The sequence below is a fragment of the Hibiscus syriacus genome, unplaced genomic scaffold (genome assembly GCF_006381635.1).
Source record: "Hibiscus syriacus cultivar Baekdansim isolate YM2019G1 unplaced genomic scaffold, ASM638163v2 tig00110195_pilon, whole genome shotgun sequence".
Lineage (NCBI taxonomy): Eukaryota > Viridiplantae > Streptophyta > Magnoliopsida > Malvales > Malvaceae > Hibiscus > Hibiscus syriacus.
Genome location: NW_024062621.1, coordinates 797,331 through 822,831, shown reverse-complemented (window position 1 = coordinate 822,831; position 25,501 = coordinate 797,331). Strand labels below are relative to the sequence as shown.

The 25,501-nt window shown below is 29.7% G+C and overlaps 3 protein-coding genes across 4 annotated transcripts; 1 reads left to right on the top strand and 2 right to left on the bottom strand.

The window, feature by feature from the left end:
- The first annotated feature begins 984 nt into the window (after nt 1-984).
- On the top strand, nt 985-2,730 carry LOC120218206 (glycine-rich RNA-binding protein 2, mitochondrial-like). Of its 2 annotated transcripts, XM_039215178.1 has the most exons (5): nt 985-1,082; nt 1,570-1,696; nt 1,783-1,851; nt 2,271-2,377; nt 2,458-2,586. In XM_039215178.1, the coding sequence occupies exons 2-5, from the start codon at nt 1,582-1,584 to the stop codon at nt 2,584-2,586; spliced, it is 420 nt and encodes a 139-aa protein (XP_039071109.1). In that variant the 5' UTR covers nt 985-1,082; nt 1,570-1,581. The 2 variants fall into 2 exon arrangements, with proteins under 2 accessions (XP_039071109.1, XP_039071108.1); XM_039215177.1 differs by lacking the exon at nt 985-1,082 and having other exon boundaries at nt 1,582-1,696; nt 2,458-2,730.
- A 1,324-nt stretch (nt 2,731-4,054) lies between these two features.
- On the bottom strand, nt 4,055-5,804 carry LOC120218202 (UDP-glucuronate 4-epimerase 6-like). The gene has a single exon (XM_039215171.1). It carries the CDS (start codon nt 5,703-5,705, stop codon nt 4,332-4,334), a length of 1,374 nt encoding a protein of 457 aa, XP_039071102.1. The 5' UTR covers nt 5,706-5,804; the 3' UTR covers nt 4,055-4,331.
- A 10,598-nt stretch (nt 5,805-16,402) lies between these two features.
- On the bottom strand, nt 16,403-17,672 carry LOC120218054 (signal peptide peptidase-like 2). The gene is made up of 5 exons (XM_039215049.1): nt 17,656-17,672; nt 17,403-17,553; nt 16,943-16,996; nt 16,776-16,868; nt 16,403-16,552 (listed from the first exon to the last, which is right to left on the bottom strand). Exons 1-5 carry the CDS (start codon nt 17,670-17,672, stop codon nt 16,403-16,405), a joined length of 465 nt encoding a protein of 154 aa, XP_039070980.1.
- Between the last annotated feature and the right edge of the window lie 7,829 nt (nt 17,673-25,501).

Sequence of the window (25,501 nt, the reverse complement as noted above, 5' to 3'; positions counted from 1 at the left end):
ACATATATTGTCTTGTATTTCCCACAGATTAATTAAAAAACTAACTACAAATAAAAATAATATTTTTATTTTAGTTATTTTATTATTTTTAACAAAATCTAAATCTATGATTTTGTTTAAGAGATCTAGTATTTCATCTCACTAGACCAACTTATTGTTGGTCCATAATTTAATACAAAATAAATTTATTTTTAATAAAATTTGAGTCACTTGGAATATATATAAATATATATGTATTATGAGATATTTTTGTTAAATTAGACTTTTAAAACTAGGGTAAATTACACTTTTTAAAAACAGGGTAAATTAGACTTTAGAATCACTCAATTATTGGGAAGATTATAAGTGAATTATTCAATTTTAAGAAGTTAGAAATGAGTTATTTAATTAACTGATTGTTAAAAAACAAGTCATTTTATTATTAAATAGCACATGACTTTATTTCGTATATTATTATATTTGTAGTTAAAATTAAGTCGTACAATTAATTATATTTAACAATTAATTCATATGCCACACCATCTATTATTACCGGTCATCGTGTACAATAGTTGATGAATCCAAAATTTATCATAAGATTCATTTTGATCTTGTATTTAATTCATTAAATTATATTTAAAAGAATTTTTTAAAAGTCATAAGATTACACAAAAGTTTTTAAAAAAATTTAAACCCTAATCTACATTGTCTACTTAGTTTTCGTCTTGAGATATATTCTTCCTCTCACCAACAATATTCTCCACAATTCAAACCGTGGAAGAAAAACTTCATCTTTGAGAAGTCCAAAATCTAAAATGATTCTTCTTTTTCAAAATGAGAAGCCCAAATTTAGGGACTAATGTAGGAAAAAAAGTAGGGACCGGTTTGGGAACACTTTTGAGTTCAAGGTCTAATAGTTGCTTTATCCCTTCATGAGTTCAAGGGCTAACATCTTTTGTATGATAAGCAAATAAAGGATATATAAGGGGCTGACTCTTAAACCCTAGCCGCTTGCTTACATCTTTTGTTTCAAAACCCCTAAAGCCGTTTCCCCAAACTCTGCTTCTCTCTCATAATTTTGCCTTTCATTTTTCTTCTTAAAGGTAAGCATCATTGCTTTTGATAATTCGGTCTCGATTATACTCACCCATCTACTCAATTTTGATGTTATCTGGGTTCGGGGTTCTTATTTGTTACGGTATTTTAGCCTTTTGAGTTAATTTACCTTGTTTTGTTGATTTTATTTATGGATTTCTTTTGCTTTTATGTTTTTGGCATCATGAATCACCTTACCCTTATTTTATAATGTTTTTCTTGTTCATGTGATATATGAAAGATGTAGATTTTTTACCAGTTTTAAACCCTTTCCTATAAGAAAAATGATTGAAGAAAACTGGCCTATAAAGCTATAATTTTTAGTGAGATTTTAAACACTTCTGTATTTAATTTAATAAAATTTGTTTTAGGGACTTATAAAGCTTCATGTTTTTCTTTGTTTTGGTTACTAGTTAGACTATTTTAGCTCTGAACTAACATATTAATTTGTTTTTGTTCCTTTTGATGGTGTTGCTATGAAAAAAAATGATACAGTCGAGCATTATAATGTCACTTTCTAGCAAACTCGGAAGCCTTTTGAGACAGAATGGGCAAACCCCAATGATATCATCGATGCTTAACTCTCTTCGTTGCATGTCGAGCAAAAAGCTTTTCATTGGAGGTATATATACATGTTTGTTGGTTGGGAACTAGATGTTGATATCTTTTGCTTTGTATTTTGACTTGTATTGAATGTTTGGTTCTTAGGTCTTTCATATGGAACTGATGACCAAATTCTCAAGGAAGCCTTTTCTGGATTTGGTGAGGTTACTGAAGGTGAGTTGTATTGGTAGTTATAATGACATTATTAAGTTTATTACATTATTATTGACTGGTTTATTAGCTTATATGAAATAGAAGCTAGCATTTAATATGAAACAGATAAACAAGGTTACATTGTAGGATATTTGCTGCCGATTATTGCATAATATATCTCCGCCTTTTAGTTTTCTTGTAGATGTTGATTAATGATAGTGCCAGTGAGTGTGTTGCTTTGTGTTTTAATCGAAGTTGCAACTAGTTTGTCTTGCTCCGCTTGTTGATGATTTTGATCATTGTAATTTTGTTTTTTTGTGTACCGTGTAGGAAGACATGTTACTGGCATAATGTATAAAAATGAAGAAAGTTTTAAAATTTTTATGGTATTGATGTTGATATCTATTATTGTTTGCACTCTCTGATCTGTAATTTATCAGCTCGGGTTATCGTCGATAGAGAGACTGGGAGGTCTAGGGGCTTTGGTTTTGTTAACTATGCTGATGATGAAGTTGCCAACAATGCCTTGTCAGCCATGGATGGACAAGTGAGGAAAACAAAATTTACTGATATATGCAACATGTTCCTGATGAATGACAAATTAATAATTTTATACTGAAATTGCAGGAACTCAATGGGAGAAATATTCGAGTCAGCTATGCTACTGAAAGGCCTAGTGGCCCTCGTTCTTTTGGTGGCAACAGTGGTGGATTCCGTGGTGGTAGAGGTGGCTTTGGAGGGGATTCAGAATTCTAGGCTCTCGAATCGGAACTTGTCCAAGGACTTTCTTCTGTAGCAAGTAGTTATTAAGATTCAAGGATGTGTATTTATTTTCAACGATTGCTGAACTTATGCTATATTATGCCTATAACTTTATGCTATAAGGTCAAATTTTTCCCATTGTTTATCATTACCTCGCTTGGTACGATTCTAACATATCTTCTTCATTGCATGTAATCTCAACTTACATTGCAGGGCAACTTCATCGATTCTGCTTGCATTATCATTAATGCGAACGCAGTTACAGGTACGATCATTGGTTGCATCCCTGATGAAGTGGTAAACAACGATTTTGATTCGGTAAATCGATGGTGAGTATTTTATCGGTCATCTGTTGAGTTTTATCTGTTCTATCCTCTATTTCACGTTCTCTGAGAGTTAATGGTAGTGTCGGTGGTGAGTATCCAGAAATAGTGCAGGATAATCATGGCATGATACGTGGAAAGTAAGGAGGGGAAGTGGGGTCTTTGTCTACTTATCTTTTATTTAATTAGTTATGTAAAAAAGCTTGATTATGAAGTCTTCTACCCTGGAAAGTTCACCAATTATTGTTCTTCCGAAAATTAAATAAACAAGTCACATTATCTTCTTTTTGGGGTTTAATATATTTTTAATTAAAATTTAACGGATTCTTTGACTTCGGATCTAAATAATAATCCTTTAAATTTGGATAGTATTAAGGTAAATTACAAACTGTATAAATTAACTATCTTTTCATTTAATAAATTACTATTTTGATCATTATAGTTGATTGACGTGGAATTCATGGGTGCTATGTCGTTCATGTTACTTTTTGATTTTGTTGAATTTTATAGTTTCAGTCTGTGACTTGTTAACGTTGTAATTACTATTTTGTTTTTTCCATTTCATTTTATAATACCGATTATTCGATTAAATATGGAATTAAGATTATAGTTTGTTTCATCATTGAGATCTTAAAAGAGAGTTGAAAAAAAAATCAAATATTTACTTTAGTTATTCTATTATATGATTGAAATTGAAATTATTAATTAGTTTAAATTATTAACCATTTGACTGATTTGTTAATAAAAATTTAAGAAATACACCCGAACACAAATATTTGATTAGACAAAATTGTTTGTCGTTAGGTATAAAAATACAGTGTTAAACAGTTGATTGACATATTTTTTCTCTAGAAAATGCACATTAACATTAAAAAGTAGTTAACAATATATAATTTTTTTAAAATTAATTTGGAGATACTATAAGCTAATATATATTATAATTTTAATGAAAGAAAATATAATACTTGAATCTAAAATATTTAAGGAGTATAGTATTTCTTTTAATTATTTATTGAGATTATAAATTAATTAACAATATTATGAAAATAAAAATAAATTTGAAATATGCACTATATTCATAATTAAACAAGAATCTTAGTATAATCATTGTTGTTCGATCACAATATCATTTTTCATTCTTTTCATAAAATAGACGGTGAAGATCTGCCCTTGTTTTTAGCAGACCCCACCAAATTATTACACCTCATCTCCAGAGATCTACAGCTTTCTCTCTTTGTTTTTCACATTTACCATTTCCCCTATATTTCATGAAAATTCTATAATAATCTATCAAATATTCTACATGAACAACAGCGGCACCAGATTTGATCCCTTCTTTTTACAGCTATAATTCACCACAATAAACACAAAAAAATGAAGAGGAAAATTAGAAAGAAAATGGCAGCTTCGAAGATCTTAACTGGATTCATCGGCATGCTGGGTTCCTTTCGCCGTTTTCGATTCGATCCCGAAGTAATTAACGTACCATTTCACGAATTTTCTCAGCCCGGAAGCTAAATCGGTTGTGGGTTTGTACCCGAAATCTTTGTAAGCTAAGGTTACATTGGCGTGCGTGAAGGGTACGTCGCCGTTTCTGGGCATCGTGATCACGTGTTTCTTGGCTTTTGTGCCGAGCAATCCTTCTAAGATCGATACTAATCGCCCGACGGGGACCGGCGATGTGTTCCCCAGGTTGTAAACTCTCAATTGAGCCGGTCCTTTCTTCTTCCCGCCACTTCCGGTGCTTTTCTCCGCAGTGTCTAACGCACCTAAACAACCCTTCACGACGTCGTCGATGTAGGTGAAGTCACGCGCCACCTCTTTTTCGTCGTGGGTTTTGTAGATGTCGATGGGTTTGCCTTGGAGGATATCTTTGGTGAAAAAGAAATAAGCCATGTCGGGTCTTCCCCATGGACCGTAAACGGTGAAGAATCTTAACCCGGTTAAGGACAGACCGTAGATATGGTTATAAGTGTGGGCGATTTCCTCGCCGGCTTTCTTCGTGGCGGCGTAAAGACTCGCCGGCTGATCCGTACGGTCACGTTCGGAGAATGGGTTTTCGGTGTTGAGTCCGTAAACCGAGCTCGACGAAGCCCAAACAATGGCGGGTTGTGGATTCGCCGCTTTGGCTACTTCCAGTAAATTAACGAACCCGGCAATGTTGGATCTCACGTACGACTGTGGGTTTTGCATGGCGTAACGAACGCCGGCCTGAGCCGCCAAGTGAAGAACATGAGTGAACGGAACGACGTCGAACAACTTCGTTAACAGCGCCTCGTCGTTCAAATCACCTTCGACGATAAAAATCTGGTGCTTGCTCAAAAGATTCTGCCTCGCTCGTTTCAACGAAGGATCGTAATAGTCATTGAAGTTATCAAGGCCCAGAACCCCATCGCCGCGTTTCTTCAAAGCAAGCGAACAGTGGGAGCCAACGAATCCGGCGGCACCGGTGACTAAAACGGAGAACCCATTGAGTCTACGAGGCGTAGAAGAGTGTCGGACTTGTTTCTCCCACGAAGCGCCCCCGACGAGAGAACTACCGGAGAAAAGCGAAGTGGAGAGGAAGCTATGGTGGTTGTGGCGGTGGAGAGGGGGAACACGGTGGGTACCATCCGAAAGTGGAGGGTAATTAACTGTGAAAAAGAGGATCAAAACTAAAGCAATGAGAAGGGTTACTCGGAAAAGGAATTTAGATGAAGCATTCAACAGCTTTGTGCTATGGAGTTTTCGGAGATAGCTGTTGTATCTCTCCAGTTTCATGGTTTTGCTTGTGTCCGGTGGTGCTGGCATTTTGGTTTCTATTGAAAGAAAAAAAAAACTGTTTGGCTGGGGAGAAAATGGAGAGGGAAAAATGGAAGAAGAGAGCTTGATTTTCAGTGAGCCCTGAAGATGTGACGAATGTTGGATGGAGGATTATAAAGAGAGAGAGAAGAGAGAAAATAAATAAAAGAGAAAACGGGGCAGGGAGTTGGTAATGGTTGGAAACCACTTTCTTTCTTTGGCTTGTTTTAACTATTTTCCCTTTACCTTTCTAATTTTTAGTTTCATCCCTCTACTTTGTAAAAATTAAGAAATTAGTTACTCCAATTTGTTAGATTTTGGTTATTGTACTATATAAAAACTGAAAAATTAGGGTGTATTGAGATGGTCAAAATACTTGAATTCAATGAATTTTGATCTGAATTAACTACATAAAATTATTTTTTTTAATTCTAGTTTGAGATTAATTTTATGAATGACAGAGTTAGAATTGAGATAAAGTCTAATTTAAGATATAAAAAAATCTTGATTCAATTAAAATAATTATTATAATATCAAATATATAGAGAGAGATATCTCTTTATTTATCAAGTAAAATAAAAAATATTTTTGTTTAATAGGATCAGAATAAAAATATTATCAAATATAGAGTAAGTTAAAATCACATAAAAGTGTTTAGTTTTTAAAATGGGGCATAGGGTTGTAATCAAAGGGTAAGGAATAACATTGCCACCCTTGAAGAAAAGACTTAAGTGGCAAATAAGTCCCTTAAAATCTTTAGAAACAGTTCATGTGTCTACTAACAACATGATTCAAACATTTCAATTTTCATGAAACATAACACCTAAGTTCTAAAATATTAAAGGGACTAACTTTAAAGGTTTCGTAAAGTAAAGGGATGAAATTCTGAATTAGATAAATATATAAAGGAGTTGAAGTTTAAGCAACATCAATACCAAATTGTTAGGATTAAATTAGGAATGGAAAGTGAGGAATAAATTGGATGTTGAAAAATGGATATTTTGATTTCAATGATAAGTAATAAATAAATGCGTATATTATGGTACAAATGGGATTTGAGCATTTTGCCAGCTAAAAACCCATTCCCACATGTGCTCAATACGCGTTGCCATTCCAGGACCAATTCTTTCTTAACAAAAACATTTTACCATAAATGAATATTTCGTTTTTACCAATGACAGTAAAAATGGGGTTTTCATGTTTAAAAACATCAATAACGGTAAAATTAATGACGGTAATAGTAATAATAATATGAATATCTTAGTAGTTAGATGTAGGGTTTAAATTTCGAGAGTTAAACTAAATGGCCTTGCCTCCCTTGCTAAAATGGTTATATAGAACCTTTAGTCCCTCATAAATATAAACAATGCAATTAAACATGTTTAGTTATCTAAACAAATAAACAATTCAATCTAACCCTTTTTAACACAAAATATTTCAACTTTGACACCTAAATTATAATGATTTATCTCAGTCCCAACATAACTTTGTTAACTAATATGATCTTACTATTAAGCGAAGGCTTCATTGGCAATTACAAATGGATTTTGAATTTTTTTTTATTACAATGTTACTACTAGTTAAATTTTTCCTCGCCCATAAATTAGAGAATATTAAGTATTTAAATATATTTAATGTTGCGTTCTTTATATAATGTATTAATAATTATGGCAATTAAACTAAACTATTATATTTACTTTTTTATATTTTTCTTTTAAACAATAATGTGACATGGATCATATTATGTAGGAATAATATTTTAACGATAAAAATTAAGATTTAATAATCAAAATTAGTAATAATATCGATATTCGTAAATTCACTAGAATGGAAAAAAATTTATCAAGCAAAAAAAAATTCTCTCGGCTATAGAGTACTATTTTGTTGAGTCATCAATTATCAAAAATTATAAAATGGTCCCTCAATTATAGAAAGTTTCTTTGTTGAGCCCTCAATTATTAAAAGTTACAAAATGTTCATCCGACTATTCATTATTTCAAACTCGTCCTTTTCCATTAAAAAATAACGGTCGTATGAGCTGTACATTAACTTGCTTATTGATAGCATTTGAGATTATGAGATCATATTTTATAATATCCCAGTTAGCAAGTTAACATCCAACTCATACTGCCATTAATTTTTTAACGGAAAATGACTAGTTTGAAACATAATGAACAGTTGGATGACCATTTTGTAACTTGTAATAGTCGAAAGACTCAACAAAGAAACTCTCTATAATTGGGAGATTATTTTGTAACTATTAATAGTCGATGACTCAATAAAGCATTATCTTATAGTCAGGGGATCATTTGTGTATTTTACTAAAAAAAATTAAAAAAAAATAATTTTTTTTAGACCCAAGATCTCTTTAAATAAAAATTGAACCGACCATTCTCGTTGTAGGCAGAGCAGTAATTTAATTTACACAATAACTAACATTTTAAAATAATAAGTCCTTTCTAATATTAAATCAAGTCTTATAAGGCATTTACTAAAAAAATTAAAAAAAAATAATTTTTTTTAGACCCAAGATCTCTTTAAATAAAAATTGAACCGACCATTCTCGTGTAGGCAGAGCAGTAATTTAATTTACACAATAACTAACATTTTAAAATAATAAGTCCTTTCTAATATTAAATCAAGTCTTATAAGGCATTTTATGGGGAAGGTTAGGTTTACATTTAAACCATGTAAATTAAAAATAATTACAATTACCTAAAATCATGTGGCACATGAGTCTACCTCTTTTAAACTTTGGTCAAATATTAAAAAAAGCCCCTCTGTTTAATTTTTTCTATTTTCTTACATTTTTTTATGTAAATCCATGACCGACAAGAATTTAAGGTTTGTATTTCTTTTCTCGCAGAAAAAAATAATTATTCCATTTTTATATTTGATTAATTACCTTAATTAATTAGATTCTATTACTACATGACAATAAACTTGCCGTGTCGGTGGTCATACTCATGTTGCTTTCTTCTTTTTTTATTGGTGAGCTGGGACCAATTTCCATTTATTAAAATAGTTGGATTTTTATTCTTATTGTTAATTTAATTAAAAATAAATTCTAAAATTTAATCATTTAACTTTTTTGTCACTCTCAATTTAATTTAAATATTTTTAGTTTACTCTTGTTTTGACCACTCAAGTGTTAAATCATAAATGAAAGAGTGACAAGACAATTACATGTAATTACATGGACTATTTTTTATTGACATAATTCATATGTCATCCATGTCGTTTTTCCTTTTCTTTCTTTCCTTTTTTTTGTATCTTATTATTCCAAATATGAAAATTTAACTGTTTTATCTTTATGTCATGTTAGCGTTGCAATTACTATTATTCGACATCTTCTCGACCAATTAAGATATCAATTAATTTGTTTCATTGTCGTCTATCATTATATTAGTTTAGATTTTACCTAAACCACTTTAATACTCAAACTCAACATTAAACCCAAAACTCATAAAACCCTAAATTACTATAATATGCATAATCCGATCAACGTTGAATCATGATAAACAATTCACTTTCTCCTTCTCTATCTCTCATTACTGAGAATTTTATTTGGAAGAAGATGTTACATCATCAAGAAAAATATCCAGTCATAACATCATTAAATATTGAATGTAGAGTGACAAAATAGGAGCAAATTTAATATTCAATGAGTAAACTAAAAGCTTCTAAATTTAAATAATCAAAATAGGAGTGAAAAGAAAGTTAAGTGGTGGAATTTATAATTTACCCTTGATCAAATTATAAATTTACAAGAGATTATATGCACTTATAGTATTAAGACACCAGTTAAAAGTGATTTTATTATTATTTTTAATTTTTTATTATATAAGTATTTAATATATAATTAAACCATTTATTACCCAAAACGACTTTGAAAACTAAGGATTAATTGCTGAATTGTAGCCCCCATGAATTTAATTATAAGAAAACTAACTTTGAAACCCTAAATTTGTTATCGTATTTACTGCATGAATGTGATTTGGAAAACCTAGATTTCATCCCGAATGATGATCTAGATTCAATGTAATTTTAATAAATTAATATTGGACTGTGATTTGAATATTTGGGAAATAATAAGGTCACAAGTGGACAGATTTTATAAAGAGTCTCAGCTTGAAATTGAAAACTTAATGAATGTTCCAGATCTAATATCTCTTTAATAATTAAGGGTTTCCTTTTCAATAAAATTAAAAACATCGATAATAATTAAATCTAGAGTAAAGTATACAAATAGTCCCCCGACTATTAAAAGTTACAAAATGATCATCTAATTATATGACATTGTTTTGTTGAGTCTATTGACTATTAAAAGTTATAAAATATTCATCTAATTATTCATATGTTCCAAACTCATTCTTTTTTGTTAAAAAATGAAGACCTTATGAGTTGGACATTAACATGATATGTGATATATGATAGACATTTGAGATTTTGAGATTATATTTTTAACATATATCAATTAGTAGGTTAATTCATCTTAGATTATCGTCAATTTTTAGTAGCAAAATACGATTTTGAAACATATGAATAATCAAGTGATTATTTTATAACTTTTAATAATTGAAAGAATCAATAAAGTGACATCTTATAGTCAAATAATTTAAACAATTGATATAATTTACGTAATTATTTTTTTAGAAAAGCCGTAATTTTAAATAGATAATATACCCAACTTACCTCTCGTAGGGTTTTAAGAGTGAAAACTAAGTAAATGATAAAAAGAAAAGTTATTTTGGATAACTCAATTGTTTTATTCCCGTAAATAAAAGTGATAAATGTAAGGTTTGACGTAGGGCATGGGTCCTACAAGCAGAACCAAAAGTGTCCTTAACTTATCCCTCTCGTGGGTAAGTGGGAAAATGCACGGGAAGTTTCCTCAATCCATAGGGCAACCTTCAAATCTTTTTAGGGTCAGACCCCTTCCCTCTTATTCCGTGTGATAACGTCGGTCTCTTCGTCACATGGGAAGATATAAATGAAATCTTTTTTATATTATAGAATTATTTTAACAATTTATGTCATTTGTATTACTTTTATACACATTCAATATAAAATTAAAATATTCAATATAATATTATTTTATGTATTTATATGATTACGTTATACGAAAAAAAATATTAGTTTTATACACAATCAATATAATATTTATATAAAATTAAAATATTCAATATAATATAAAATTGATAATTAATTATAAGTTAATTTGATAAGATAAAATTTTAAATCCTTTAAACAAGATTAAAAAATTGAATCCTGATATTATAAATAAAAAATCATATTAAAAGAATTATCTTCGTATTAAAATTTTAAAGTATTCTATTTGAATTATAAGATTTTATATGTGAAAATAAAACTATAGACGCTGATATGCCAAAAACCCAAATTTCAATATTCAATGAAAAAGGGAAGGGCAAGGCATTAGTCTACCCTTTACAGGTTGGGCACTTTACTTTGACTTCCAAATGGCCATTCACATTAACTTTGAGTGATGTATTTCATCAAATGCAAACAGATTTAGGGTCAACAACTATATGCGGTACCAAGTTTGTGTTTTTTTTCATACATTTACACCCTAATTTAGCCCCATTCAGATTTCATCCCTAAATCTTTCTAGATAAAAATGCTCTAATTGTATCGAATATGTGGATTCAGTTTTATATTGATTTATCGACAAACATATATCTCATTATTGATTTTAATATATATTTTTCATAATTTCAACTTTCATCTCAGGTTACCAGCTTCTTAATAAAAATATGAGTAAATTATAAATTTACCACTCAATTTTATTTTCATTATTATTTTGGCCATTAAAGTTTAAAAAATTAATTTACTCATCGAACTTTCGATTGACCCCTATTTTTATCACTTGGGCGTTAAAAAAATAGAAGGGTGACATGGCAATCATGTGTGTTGATGTGGATTGATTTTTGTTGAAATGGTATCCATGTCATTTTTTTATCTTCTTCCCTCAAAGATAAAAGTTTTATAGTTTAGCTCTTGTGTCATGTCAACTTTGAAATTATCATTCTCTAGCATCTTCACCAACCAATCAAGATGATACAAAATGTAACATTCTCAACCCGATCTAAATGAAAACCATATCGAAGATGTTATTAAAAGATGAAAACCTGATTCACAAAGTCATATATTGAACATGTTTTGACATACAATCATCTTATATCTCATACACAGTGTTGTCAACAATCATTAATCGCTTATGGATATATCTTGACTATGGACCATTTGAAACTTTTCAAAATTTTAGGAATGAAAATGTAATTATATAAAAGTTTAGGACTTAAGAGGAAAAATTCTAAAATTAATACAATTATTCTATAGAATTTGTCTAACTTTATTCGGTGGACATTTTCCTCAATTGTGAACCATAAGCATACGATCAACCTTAAAGGATCATATCGTAGGATATTCATATAATTGGGACTAACTTGAATGATTTTCCAAATTGTGACTTTTGGTATCGATATCATGAATACCGACGTACTTGTCTTATAATCTCCTACCGCTCTACCTATTTAGATTCTGTCAAAATCACTTCAAAATTCACAAAACTCAACCTAAATCTCAAAATTTGTAAAACCCTAAACCATTATAAAATTCATTATCTACAACTATATCAACATGTAATCAAGATATGCAATTCGCTTTCTCCTTCTTTACCTCTCCATCATTGGGATTTGGAACAAAACGATTCAAAACGTTTCATCGTAAAAAAATCAAAGGGAATGAAACCAAGGGGTTTCACAATAAAATGAAGAAAATTATGGGGACGTTTCTTAAATTTTAAAAGAAAATATCCAATTATAACACCGTTAATTATTTAACGATGAAATTACCAAAACAAGAGCAAATAAAAACTTCAATGAGTAAATTGAAATTGTTTGAACACTAGAGACCAAAATAGGAGTATAATTTACTCTGTATATATATGTCAATTTGAGTTATGAAACATACAAAGTATAAAACAAAATGTGTATATATATATATCAATAAAATAAATTTTTATTATTTAAATTCGGAATCTTATTTAATATGAACTAAATAAAATTCACGTCACGTGCCAAATATTGAAACTATAACGCGTTTTTTTTTTTGACTCAATAAGGCATTACAATAAAACAAATCAGATATTTGTAGACACGACAATGGAGTTGTAAAGTCCAACTTGGAAGTGGTTTTGAATTGTTTTGGAGTAATAAAAAAACAATTATTTAGTATATTAATTGTCTGTTTTCTTAAAATATATAAAAACGATGTTTCAATAAAAAAAATGAGGTTAGAAAGTCATGAAGTTTCTTTAATCGTTATTTAAAAAAAATGAGACACATGATAATTTCTTAATCTCGTTTATATAATTAAAAAATTTCACTATTTATGTATTGATAATTGTTAATACAACAATAGTAAAATAAAAAAAAACTCAATAAGAGGATATTATAATAATCATAAAGATAATTATAAGAAGAAAATCGAAATCAAAAATAAAAACATCAAGATTTATATGAAAAATCTTGAAAAGAAAAAATCACGAACAAGAACAAGAAATTCATTATAATATCGGAATTACAAAGGATTACAACTACAAGACCTTACAGTAATTTTAAAGTTTCATCTTTTCTACATACAATAAATATAATATCTATTATCTATTTACAGTGTTAATTATTTGATGAGAAATAAATCTATTAGTATAAGGAGTTATTTTTAATATGAATTTTCAACTGCAGTCAAAAGTTAATATAAATAATAAAATTTCGAGAGCTTTTATATTCATCACATATCTTCATTGTTTCTCATAATTTATTTATTTCAATAAATATATCATATATCGGACTTTTTAAATCCGATAAAAATAAAATGTGAATTATAACTCTAACAAGGAATTTATAATGATTAATAATGTGAATAATGTGGGTGATGTCCATTCTTCCTTGATTTCTTCATATGGATAAGATTGTTAGATCATACCCCAACAGTTTTTTATATTTTATTATTGTATGTCTTATTGGGTGATAATTAACCTGTCGTACCTGCTTTGACTTAAGCTTCTGCTTACTATTTGGTCTATTTTGTTCATACCATAAGTTGGTGGGCTTTTGGAACTATGGGAATCAATTGCTTTTGTACAAGCTTGGTCTTTGCAAATCATGGCGGTGCGTTTTGTTTCCTTTTGGATCTTCGATGACGAGGCGTTTACAAGGGTGCCACCGTTCACGAATATCTGCCAACTTGTGCTAATCTTTTATTCCTTCGATATCACATTTTAATATCTTAAATTTACAATTTATTCCTTATATTTAAAATTTTAATATTAAAATTTGATTTATACTTGCGAACAATTTAAAATATGAACAAGAGTCACTTTCAAATATTAACGTATAAAAATTCATTAACGATCCTAATATTAAAAAGAAATATGTTTTTTTTTAAATTTTAAATTCGTGTATTACGTAATATGTGTATAAATTAACTATGTTTGTATAATATATATACGCTATCAATAAAATTTAAAAAGTAGATAAATTAAAAAAAAAAGAATATGCTAAAGTGGAATGGAGCCAACGCTTTGACCAAATTTTTCCGTTTCATATTATCAAAGTAATTGGTGGGGGACTTTCTCAAAATCTAATGATTCCACTCTCTTGGGGTATAGCTCGCTTTCATGTTCTTGCCTACATTGCTTTTATTTTTATTTTTATTTTTAAAAAGCAACGGGCACATTTCACACTAAACTATTTCGGTTGACTAAAGAAGTTAATTTCAATGGATGCACAAGTTATATAGTATGATTAATGCATGGAATTTTACAAGTGCTTCATGTGGACTTATTATATAAGTGTAAGTACTATACACCAGTTACATTTAAATTTATTCTGATTTAAGTTTTATCATTTGTAAATAATATAGTGAATGGATTTGTAAATCAACGTCATAAAGATTCAAATTTTCGAATCAACATATGAAAGTGACTCGATATGTATGCGACCTTTCTACTATATCTAAATCATGGTTTACACTACAGCAAAACTGTTCTTTAGCGGCGTTTTTTTAGTCATATAGCGGTGTTTTTAAGCGCCGCTAAAAGTACTTGTGGCGATAGGAAAAACGCCGCAAGAAGCGCTGGCAATACCAGCGCCGCTAAAGGTAGCGGCGTTTGAGAACCAAAAACGCCGCAAAAGGTTGAGATCTATAGCGGCATTTTTGGAACAAACGCCGCAAAAGGTTGATATCTATATAGGCGTTTTTGGAACTAACGTCGCAAAAGGTTGATATCTATAGCGGCGTTTTTGGAACAAACGCAGCAATAGGTCACATATAGCGGCGTTTTTTGGAACAAACGCCGCAATAGGTCAGATAGATAGCGGCGTTTTTGGAACAAACGCCGCAATAGGTTAGATAGATAGCGGCATTTTTTGGAACAAACGCCGCAAAAGGTCAGATCTATAGCGGCGTTTTTTATACAAACACCGCAAAAGGTTGGTATCTATAGCGGCGTTTTTGGAACAAACGCCGCAATAGGTTAGATATATAGCGGCGTTTTTTTAGAAAAAACGTCACAAAAGGTCAGATATATAGCGACGTTTTATATACAAACTCCGCTAATTTCCGTTTTTAGCTTAGATTAATTGATTTTGCATATTTCATTTATGCAATACATCACCTAAATTTAATATCATGTAGTTTTATCTAATTAACAACAACCATAAATTTTAATTAAGACACACATTATGCAGAAAAATATTTAACAAAATAAATTAAAATTTATAAACATTAGAATTAAATGTAATGTAGTTTGACATTATTCTCTAGAATTTAGTCTAGGTTCTTTCACTTTCAATTAAAAAAAATATTATTCACCCATGTAGGCCTACATTCAACGATAACCCGGCACCACTTACTGCATTTTCCTGCTCAACATTCAGAACCGAGGTGTTACGATGCTCCACATTCAACGCCGTAGTTGACTCACAAATAGCTCCTGGTTTGAATTTTGGTTTTGGCTTTGCATGGACTCCGGTATAAATCATGTGTTAAGAACAGAAGATTGTTAGATCTGCATAGTTGTGCATCACTCATACCATCTTTGGTCCTTAAATCAGCATATTAATCGAACACCTAAAACTTTCTTAGCTGACTAGGAAAATAATAACATGCAACTAGCAATTGAACATATAAATGGCAGAAACTTACCATGGTGAGGGTAGAACAATAATCCTAGAAGAAAAGCCTCAGAACCACAGTAAGACGATTCCCAAAAGTAGCTTTGAAAGAGTGGTATGCATTGTTCTGTTAATTGAAAATGTAATTTGATTTGAAGGTATGGAAAGATAATAAGTGAGTTGATATAAAAAAAATCAATTGGCTAGACTCTTCTTGTATTCTTTATCATATCTGAGATAACCAAAGAGAACAAAATAATCATAAATCTATATAAAACAATGATATTAAGAACCCTTCAAAACCACAGTTTTAGAGATCTAAAATTTTTGAAGTTCAAATGGACACAACATTTTAGATCTGAGTCTTAATAACATAAGAGTAAACTACAACCAAGAAACTGGAATATACACTAAAATGCTGCTGTCTCACATGTTTCTTCTCTTCTTCTTTCGTTTTCTATGCTACCCATACCGTAAATCAAAACATGAAAGGAAAAAAGGGGCCTTTTAATACCTGTAAGCAAACGTAATAAGCAAACCAGGAAAGAGAATGTCCCCAAATCCAATCATATTATAGCCACCCCAAGGATCAACGATTCTAGGAATTCTCAAGAGCAAGGGTATTGCTTCTCCACCAGAATTCTTTCCTTTAGCGACCTATTAACATGAGGAAAATGTCAGAGATCAAAGCTCATCCTTGGACAGTCAACTTATATTCCAAGTCCTTATTTTTGGTTAGCTGAATGATCAGTGCACTTGGCATTTGATCTAGGAACTTGCCATGTGCCAAGACCGATTTCATTGAAATGAATTGTGGGCAAAGAGCACATGATCTTACATTAATCAACATAGAAAGATGACTAAATGGATGAGCACTTACTGCAATCATCACACTCTGGTGGAATATAAGTGGTGATATGAAGACCCAAAAGATGTCATAAACAAATGCACAGCACAGAAGCGCTGTAGCAACCTTAACCATGAAGAGCAATCAAGGCAAGGATTGAAACACAATTAATGAATACACGAAGAAAGAAACCACAGTACCTTGATATTAGGTAGTCGAGCCAACTGTAAGACATTTATCATCATACAAATACCCTTTATAAAAATAAATTAAAGGTAGTCAATAGACGAAAAGCAAAAGATATTAAACAAAAGTTTGAACCGATTTCTATGCAAAAACACAATAAATCAATTTAACACTAACCTCAAGTTGCTTTAAATAACAAAGAAACAAATAGGTGAAACAACCATAATTGTAATAAGAAGGAATTCTAACAGATATCACCAAGAATTCAAATAAAAGATCAACTAAATAACATCAATCTGTTGTCAATTTGATATAAACCTCTTTCTTGGCCAACAATTGGCTTTCATAAACTCGAACACATTAACAAGCCAAAATATTACCATTGAATAGGGTGCAACAATATTTGCAAAAAATCAATTCCTAAAAGATTCCCATAATCATTCAGGGGTATATATGGTGGTATGGAAGACTTACGAGAATATTTTGGCCCACCCATGAATAAGATGCTCGTCGATAAACAGCCCAGAGAACAGCGAATACCACACAGAGCAGAAAAACCCCAAGTGAAACAATAGTAACCTCCCCAATGACAGGCAATCTCACTGTCTTCTGTGGACTGCATTTACTGCTTGTACACTTATATTAGGAACAACAATAAAAAGAAGCTAGATCTTGTAAAACAACTATTTGACAGGTTTGGTTGTGATAATCAAAGTTACAATCATACCTTTTTAGAGGAGTCATAATGACAGTGTGAATTTTTAGTATTTCTTTTCAATCAAAAATTTAAATAAAGCTTACCCATATCTTGATTCCTTCCACCATTAACAATAGAACGAAGAATTAATGGAGAATGAAGCTTACCCATATGTACTGTGTAGAATCGAAGAACAAGGGTTGAGCTTGAAATTAGCGGTGCTCCAAAGCCAAGAGAAAGAGAGAGAGAGAATGGGAAACTTAGAAAGATAATATGGGATATTACCAAAGGGAGATGCCAAATGTGAAGGGAGAAGAACACTCCAGGAATGGAGTTAAAAGCTACGACTTGGAGGCGAAGAAGGCTGGGCGAAGTGAAGGAGATGCATGTTGTAGTTTTGTGGGTAAGTTGTAAACGGCAAGTTGTAAACGGCAGAAAGTAGACAAAAAAGAAGATGAAAAATGGCTAGGGCTAGAGGAGATTTAAAACTGACTTTGCGGCGTTTAACAATACAAACGCCACTGTTGTGTAACTAATTGCGGCGTTTTTAATTAAAAACGCCACTAATGTTAAAAACATTTGTGACGTTTACTGAAAAACGCCACTATATATAATTTTATTGCGGCGTTTTTGTAAAAACGCCACTAAAGTACGATTCATTTGCGGCGTTTGTTACCAAAACACCGCTAAAGTTATAATTTTTTGCGGCGTTTATTAAAAAACGCCGCTATAGGTGAACCATATTGTGGCATTTGTATAAAAACGCCGCTAAAGTACTAATATGTTGCGGCTTTTATTAAAAAATGCCACAATAGATAGACCTATTACGGCGTTTATTAAAAAAATGCCACTATAGATAAACCCTAAAGCGACGTTTGTGAAAAAACGCCGCTAAAGTTACCATTTTGTGGCGTTTGGAATGTAAACGCCGCTATATGTTTAAAGTTAGTGGCGTTTACTCTCAAAACGCCACTAAAAACGCCGCTAAAGAACAATTTTGTTGTAATGTTAATCAAGTTATGAGGAGTTTTTAACGAGGTCTTATGTTATCTTAAAAAAATTGTATATTGTAATGATTAATTTTTAATTATCTGAATATATTAATTGTAATTTTAATTTTATTTGTACATTATACTAATTTGTTTTATACAAAACATATTTTAGTATTAATTTTAACTTTGGGAAAACAACAATTTTGTACTAGAATAAGTTGTTAATTAGTGAAGTCATTTTAATTATATTTTAAAAAGTAATCAATAAATAAAAACCCTACCCTTTTCCCCTTTATTGATATTGGCAAGATTACCTAACTTCAACTTTTTTTTAATGTTGTGTTTAAGTAATAAAGAATAACTATTAGCATTAGGTGAAATAGAGATATTATGGACCAATTTAGAATTTAAAATATTGTTTTAAGAAAGATTTATATAATAAATTAGTTTATGATGAACTAGACGACAATCAAGTAAGTTTTTGAATAAAATATTATCTCAATTGGGTCTTTTGATTTTAAAACTTTTAAATGTAAAATATAATTGAGATGTCTTTCCAATTTTTAAAAACTTATTTTATTACGAATTTTTAAATAAGAATTTAATTGAGATAAAATTTCATCCAACGACTTACTTGATTGTCGTCTAATTTGATAAAACCAATTTATCAAATAAACTTTTTAATACTTAAATTTTAATAAAATTAATTTTATGTATTAAATAGTTTGATGTAAAGTAAAGAAGAATTAATCACTTTCATTGCTTTTGCTAAATATCAATAAAATGAAAGTGATGTTATCCCCTAGCATAATCCTTATCGATATTCTATTTTTCTCTTATTAGCATTGGGCCCCTCTGCTTTAACATTCAACACTAGAGATGAAGATATATATTATTTAATAAAAATAATAAAATTTGAGAAAGCTTTTTATGACCAACCAATCATTATATCTTTGGTTCGAATTTAGTTACAAAGAGATATTTTAAGAAAAACAAAGCATGGATATGATTGATGTAATTTTTAGTTTAATTGTAATAGAACTAAGTCACTATCTTAAAAAGAAATATTAATTTTAGTTTAATTAATATTAGAAGATGTAAGATTATTTTAATAATCAAACTCAATATATTTTAATGAGTGGGTTCAAGCAATTCAATTTTTTTCCTCAGCTCAAATGTTTTAGAACTTTAGGTTTTAAGTAGGGGCTAATAGTGTTTCCCCCCCTCTTAAATGGTTAAAATTTCAATTTTAAACCTTCAAAATTTAAAGAGATAAAATTGAAGTTGTGATAAAATCACATTTTAATCTTAAAAATAATAAAATTTCAATTCAACTTTCTTAAAAACTAATATATAATTTTAATTAAAATAATATTTTTTGACATTTCAAAAATTTATATTTTAATTATAGCCTTAGTTTTTTTTCTGGTTTATGAAAAAGAAACGCAATTATGTTGAAATTATACACCTCAAAAGCTGCATCTTTCTATTTCTTTCTTCCTCTCCCTTCACACAAATTGTCGGCAGAGCACTGAACTCCAGAACTTTGCCTTTTATATTTATGTAATGCAAAAATAAAAATAAAAATAAAAATGATCGGAATGTATTTATTTTAATGATACGTGTTTTATTTGACGTATATAATTTAGAGATTTAAGATTTAAATTTTAAAATTTAGAGTTCATATTTAGAATTTAGAATTTAATGTTTAAGATTTGTAATTTATAATTTAAGTTAATTTTTAATATATATATATATATATATATATATATATATATGTTTTAGAAAATAATGAAATATTCCGTAATTGGATTATGATGAAATTGGAAATGAAATTTGTGATTAATTATTTTGATGATTAGAACCATTGATTTGATTACTTACTAAGAAAATAAGAGTGAGAGTGATGCCAAAAATTTTGATGTTTGCTGTCGCTTCTTTATCGTATATGGAAGCTATCAACACTTTGGAATTATTGCTCATTGCATTGACATTTTCTTGCATGTTTGGTGAAATGTTGTCTCCACTTTTCTCATAATTTCATCAATTAATTTATAAATTCCATTCAATTTAATAAAATATATAAATAATTTAAAAATCAAAAAATATATTTTTTAAAAATTCTGGGAGTAAATAAATATTATTAAATTATAACTTTTTATGCTGTGTTCATATCAAATAATCTTAGTGTTTAATATTACAACATTAAATGATAATCTATAATTTCATTTTTAACTTTTCAACTTATTTAGTTATTTAGTCCTTTTCTATAAGTTTTATAACGGGTCTTTAGTGCGTGTAAGGTCATAATGGTTATATGTAGGCTAGTAAGCTAAGTGAATACAGTCATGTGACAGTGGATTTGGTTCTAATAAGTTACGTAGGTCTGTCAAAAGTTATATCAACTAGTTGTAATTTAGATATTTGAGATACTTTTTTTTGAGACATTTTTTATAAATCTTTTGGAATCTTGAAATATCGGAGGTTCAGAAGTATTATAGGCCCACCGATAATTACGAGACGTAATCATAATATGTATGCAGAATCTTTAACAGGGTACATCAATCTTAAAATTATGTATAAGCATGATCAAATGTGTATAATTTGGTGCAAGTAGTAAGAGTCTTGTGTAGCGTATGTAAAATTTTATTAAATATATTTTTCAGAATATATTTAATTAAAATATGATATGCATATTCATATAGTTTAATCTAATCTTATTGTAGGTTTAATTGTCATTTCCATTGATATTTCTTTCTCCTTTCGATTCTCAAAATTTGGACAATAATTCCTACTTAGAGTGGATCACTGTCGAGCCTACTGATATATTTTAGTTTTGGAACATACAGAAAATCTAAAACCAGAGGTTTTACAATTGCTTGGAACGAATCAAGTGAGCGTATAATTTTTATATTAATTAACCCAAAAAATCAATAATAAGGATAAATTTTGTTTTAGCCTCCAAATGACTATGAGATGATTATAAAGTAATATCTGTTAATTTTTTTAGTTCATTGTTAATACACATATTCTATAGACGTAACTATTCGAATTTAGATTATCTGAAAAATATTATTTATTTTTATCACTGATATTACGTAATAAGTATGTGATAATGATATTAGAAATGATAAAATTCAATTATAAAAATAAAAGGAGACAAGAAGAATATGTTTCGAAAATAATATGGATAAAATAGTTTCCATACGGTCCGACTTCATTGTCATACCTTAGAGATAAACAGGTTAGGTTTTGGTTTCTTCTAGGAAGTAAAGGTAATCCATAAGATCTGCAACTTCAAATTTATTTTGATGCTTAGAGATGAAGATGGAGACCTAAAACAAGTGGGTGGAAAGTGGGAAGTAGACAGCAAAGGGGGGTGTTGTCTGAATGGGACCAAATTTGTTGTGGATTGATGTGTGTTCGGCCATGTGCTCAGACATGTGGGTTGTTTGATTTTTTTTGAGTAGTTAACAACCTGGGAATTTGGATAGGTTCCATAAGCTATGGACCAGACTACACCTCGTTTTTTTAGCTTTATTTTCATCAAATAATTTATTCCTTCAACCTCCACAAAAAAAAAAGTATTTTGGACTATTTTTGTGTTTCATTTGATCTTCTTAGTTCAACTCAATGTATCATTTACTACTATTGTCACTATGCTTTGTACTTTACAAGAAGGAATGTTATTTTGTCCCCACGGTGGAATGATATTTACAACGATGTTATTCGAATTCTTTATTTTTCTTTTAAAATATCTATGTTTAATATGTATTCGGATATGAGTTTGCATTTATATTTTAATAAGGGTTAAATTAGTTTTTATTTAGAGGGCGTTTGGATCAAAGAAAAAGTTATTATTATGAAAAGTAATCTTTTCCGGAATCACATACTAATGTTTGGTTTATTAACATTTATTTCAGGGGTAATAAAACATTACTTATAGTAGTTGTTTTGGCTTGGATTCTCGGGGATCTCATTTCCTCTAATATCTTAGATATTTGTCAATTCATGTCCGATTGGACAAATTTACCCTAAACAAATGAACTATTTCAAAACTATACTCTCTTTTATTTCTTTATATAGTATGATAATACCTAATTTTATAATTTATTTCTCCTTTAGCCGTTGATTTAGGTTATATATTATATAATTTTAGATATTATAAAGTTAAAATATTATTACTTTGGTATAAATTTATTTATTTTATTTATTTTTATTGTACTTCTAATTTTTAAATAATTATTATAAAATAATATGATGCAGACAATAAAAGTTTTTCTATATTATATTTTTTAATACTCATACATGTAGCATTAATAACATAAAAAAGTGCAGCAATTAACACATACTTACATTGATTTTAGTATGTACATCTCCCAATATCTTTGAACCTAAAAATAAACACATTATTATATTAGTGTAAATATGTTTATGTATTTTCAATGAAATAAAAAATAATAATTAAAAACATATATTAATTTATTTGTGTAAAAATGTATTAAAAATATATAAATTAGAAATAATAGACAATTATATTTTCTATGAACTTTCATGTAAATATTTTAACTTTAATATTAAGAATTCAACTTGTTAAAAAATATATATATCTCTCAATGATAATTTGATAAAATGTACATTTTTCTTTTCATATATTCTTTCAACTAAACACTGTAATCTTACATTACTGCTAAACAAATCAAACAAGATAATAAAATATCCCTAGTAATGTGTTAAGTATTGCTCATTTAACTAATTTTCATTTTCATTTTGTCCATTGATTTTAAAATTTTATTAATCAAACCACTTAATTATTTCAGTATTCCAATGAAGCCACCGTTGTAAATATTGGACGTAGCTATTAAAAAATGGTATAATTACACATTTGATCATTAATATTTACTTATTCTATCAATGTAGTCATAATTTTAATTCAATTAAATAAGTTTAATCTTCAATTAGGTGGTGAATTTAATCTCCAAACGTGATTACATGGACACCAAGATTATCGTCTGTCGATTTAAAATGGACATTGAGGTCGGTGCCTTGTCTTATTTTGTTGGTGATATGGACGGTGATACAGTCACCCTATGTTAGTAGGAGCATGAAACAGATGAGTGATTATGACGAGTTTTGAGTTGAACACGACATGACATATTCAATGACAACACTTGGTTTCGTTTTAGCTTATAGTTTAATATTCTTTTATAGAGGATTTGAAGTGTATGAAACGGACGAATTGATCATTTGTATTGGATTTATTACGTTGTTATCTTCTTTGTAACCTCCTTGAAGCTTTATTACAGAAAACTGTAAAGTAACGATCCCATGCAACCCGAAGCCGATGCACTGTCAGTTCAATCAGTAGGGTTTTGAAGCCTTTATCACCATGCAAACCGAAGTTCCTCAACGATGGCTAATAACTCTGCTCGAGCAATGCGTTGCATTACGGTGGAAACCAACAACCTAATGTCCGTTTCTAACACCTACCGCAACTCTTGTCTTTGTGTTTATGCTTGCTGATCCGTCGATGGTAAGGTTCATCTACTCGGTTGGGGGTTTCCATCATACATGCCGATTTACATTGGTTAAGTGGTGAGCCTAGCATGAACCAAGAAACCTTAGTGATTAAGGGATGATTGTTATCTCTAGGGAGCTATTTGGTTCGGAGAATGTGGGATTCCCATGGGAATGGAGTCCACATTCCCCGTTTAGTTGGCCGGGAATTTCCGATAATGTTTTATTACCAATAGTGGATGTAACATCCTAAACAACGAGTTATTGACTAAATTGTAAAAATTCAGAATTTGATGATTAAGGTAGAATAATTGAATAATTCAAAAATGATTGTTAGTAAATATGAAATGAAATAAAGGGCAAAATGATCATTTGACCTAAAAGATTTTTATTTCCCTTATAATATAAGGGAAACACGTGGGATCCATGGAAAGGAAATAAGTTTCCAAAGCAAATTCTCTCATCTGCTTCTTCATCTTCTTCTCCCAAACGTGAGGCACCCAAGCTTAAGGTAAGAATCTGAACCTTGGTCGTTTCTTTGATTTTTAGCTTGGAAATTGAAGTTTGGATGTTATATAAGCTAGACGAAAGCTTATATGACATTAAAACAACAAGATAAATGTTTTAGAGATAGATTTGAAAAATGAGTTTTTAGATGAAATTTTGATATGGATGAGTTTTTGAAGTTTGAATAAGATTTTTGACTTGTCAAGAGGTTAATTAAGGAATATGGAGTGTTAGAATTGATTAATAACATGTTTGAAATTTGAGTATGATTCTTAGTTTTAAGAATTTGAATGAAGTATTGGAAATAATAAAGTGTTGAAATGATAGAAGTTAGTTAAAATGGTTGTAGTTAAGTTTGGTGGTATGAAAGGAATTTTGTATGAGAAAAATTCAGTGATGAGTTGATGAATTTTCACTGAATTTTCGGGTGAAAATTCCAGAACGTAATAAGGGTACCGATACCCTAAGGAGGGTATCGATACCCCCCTAAAAGAAAAGTTGAAGTTTAGTTCATTAAATTAGTCTAAGTTATTAGTATCAAATTACAAGAGTTAGGCTTCTGATAACTATCTTGAAAATTATTTTTATGTAGATATAAAATGTAATCCTATTTCGGAACAATCAAAGAGTTAGGATTGAATCAACGAAAGCAAGGCCGAGGTGAGTGCATATTATAAGTATAGTACAATGGAATAAGACTTGTGATAAGTCTAATTCCTATGTTGATTTTTATAGTATAATAGTTATGAACATGCATACATGATAATTATTATGATACATGCATAAGGTATATATGTGAATAGATTCAAATGCACATGTGATATGATAAGTGATATGAGCTATGTGATCACAAGAGAAAT

Excerpts from the sequence above, each read along its gene's own strand:
- LOC120218202 (XM_039215171.1), bottom strand. The coding sequence starts at position 5,705 with ATGCCAGCACCACCGGACACAAGCAAAACCATGAAACTGGAGAGATAC.
- LOC120218054 (XM_039215049.1), bottom strand. Across the intron at positions 16,869-16,942 it reads CTCGACTACCTAATATCAAG|GTTGCTACAGCGCTTCTGTG; the intron begins GTACTGTGGTTT and ends TTCATGGTTAAG. Across the intron at positions 16,553-16,775 it reads ACCAGAGTGTGATGATTGCA|GTCGCTAAAGGAAAGAATTC; the intron begins GTAAGTGCTCAT and ends TCATGTTAATAG.
- LOC120218206 (XM_039215177.1), top strand. The coding sequence starts at position 1,582 with ATGTCACTTTCTAGCAAACTCGGAAGCCTTTTGAGACAGAATGGGCAA. Across the intron at positions 1,852-2,270 it reads ATTTGGTGAGGTTACTGAAG|CTCGGGTTATCGTCGATAGA; the intron begins GTGAGTTGTATT and ends GTAATTTATCAG. Across the intron at positions 2,378-2,457 it reads TGTCAGCCATGGATGGACAA|GAACTCAATGGGAGAAATAT; the intron begins GTGAGGAAAACA and ends CTGAAATTGCAG.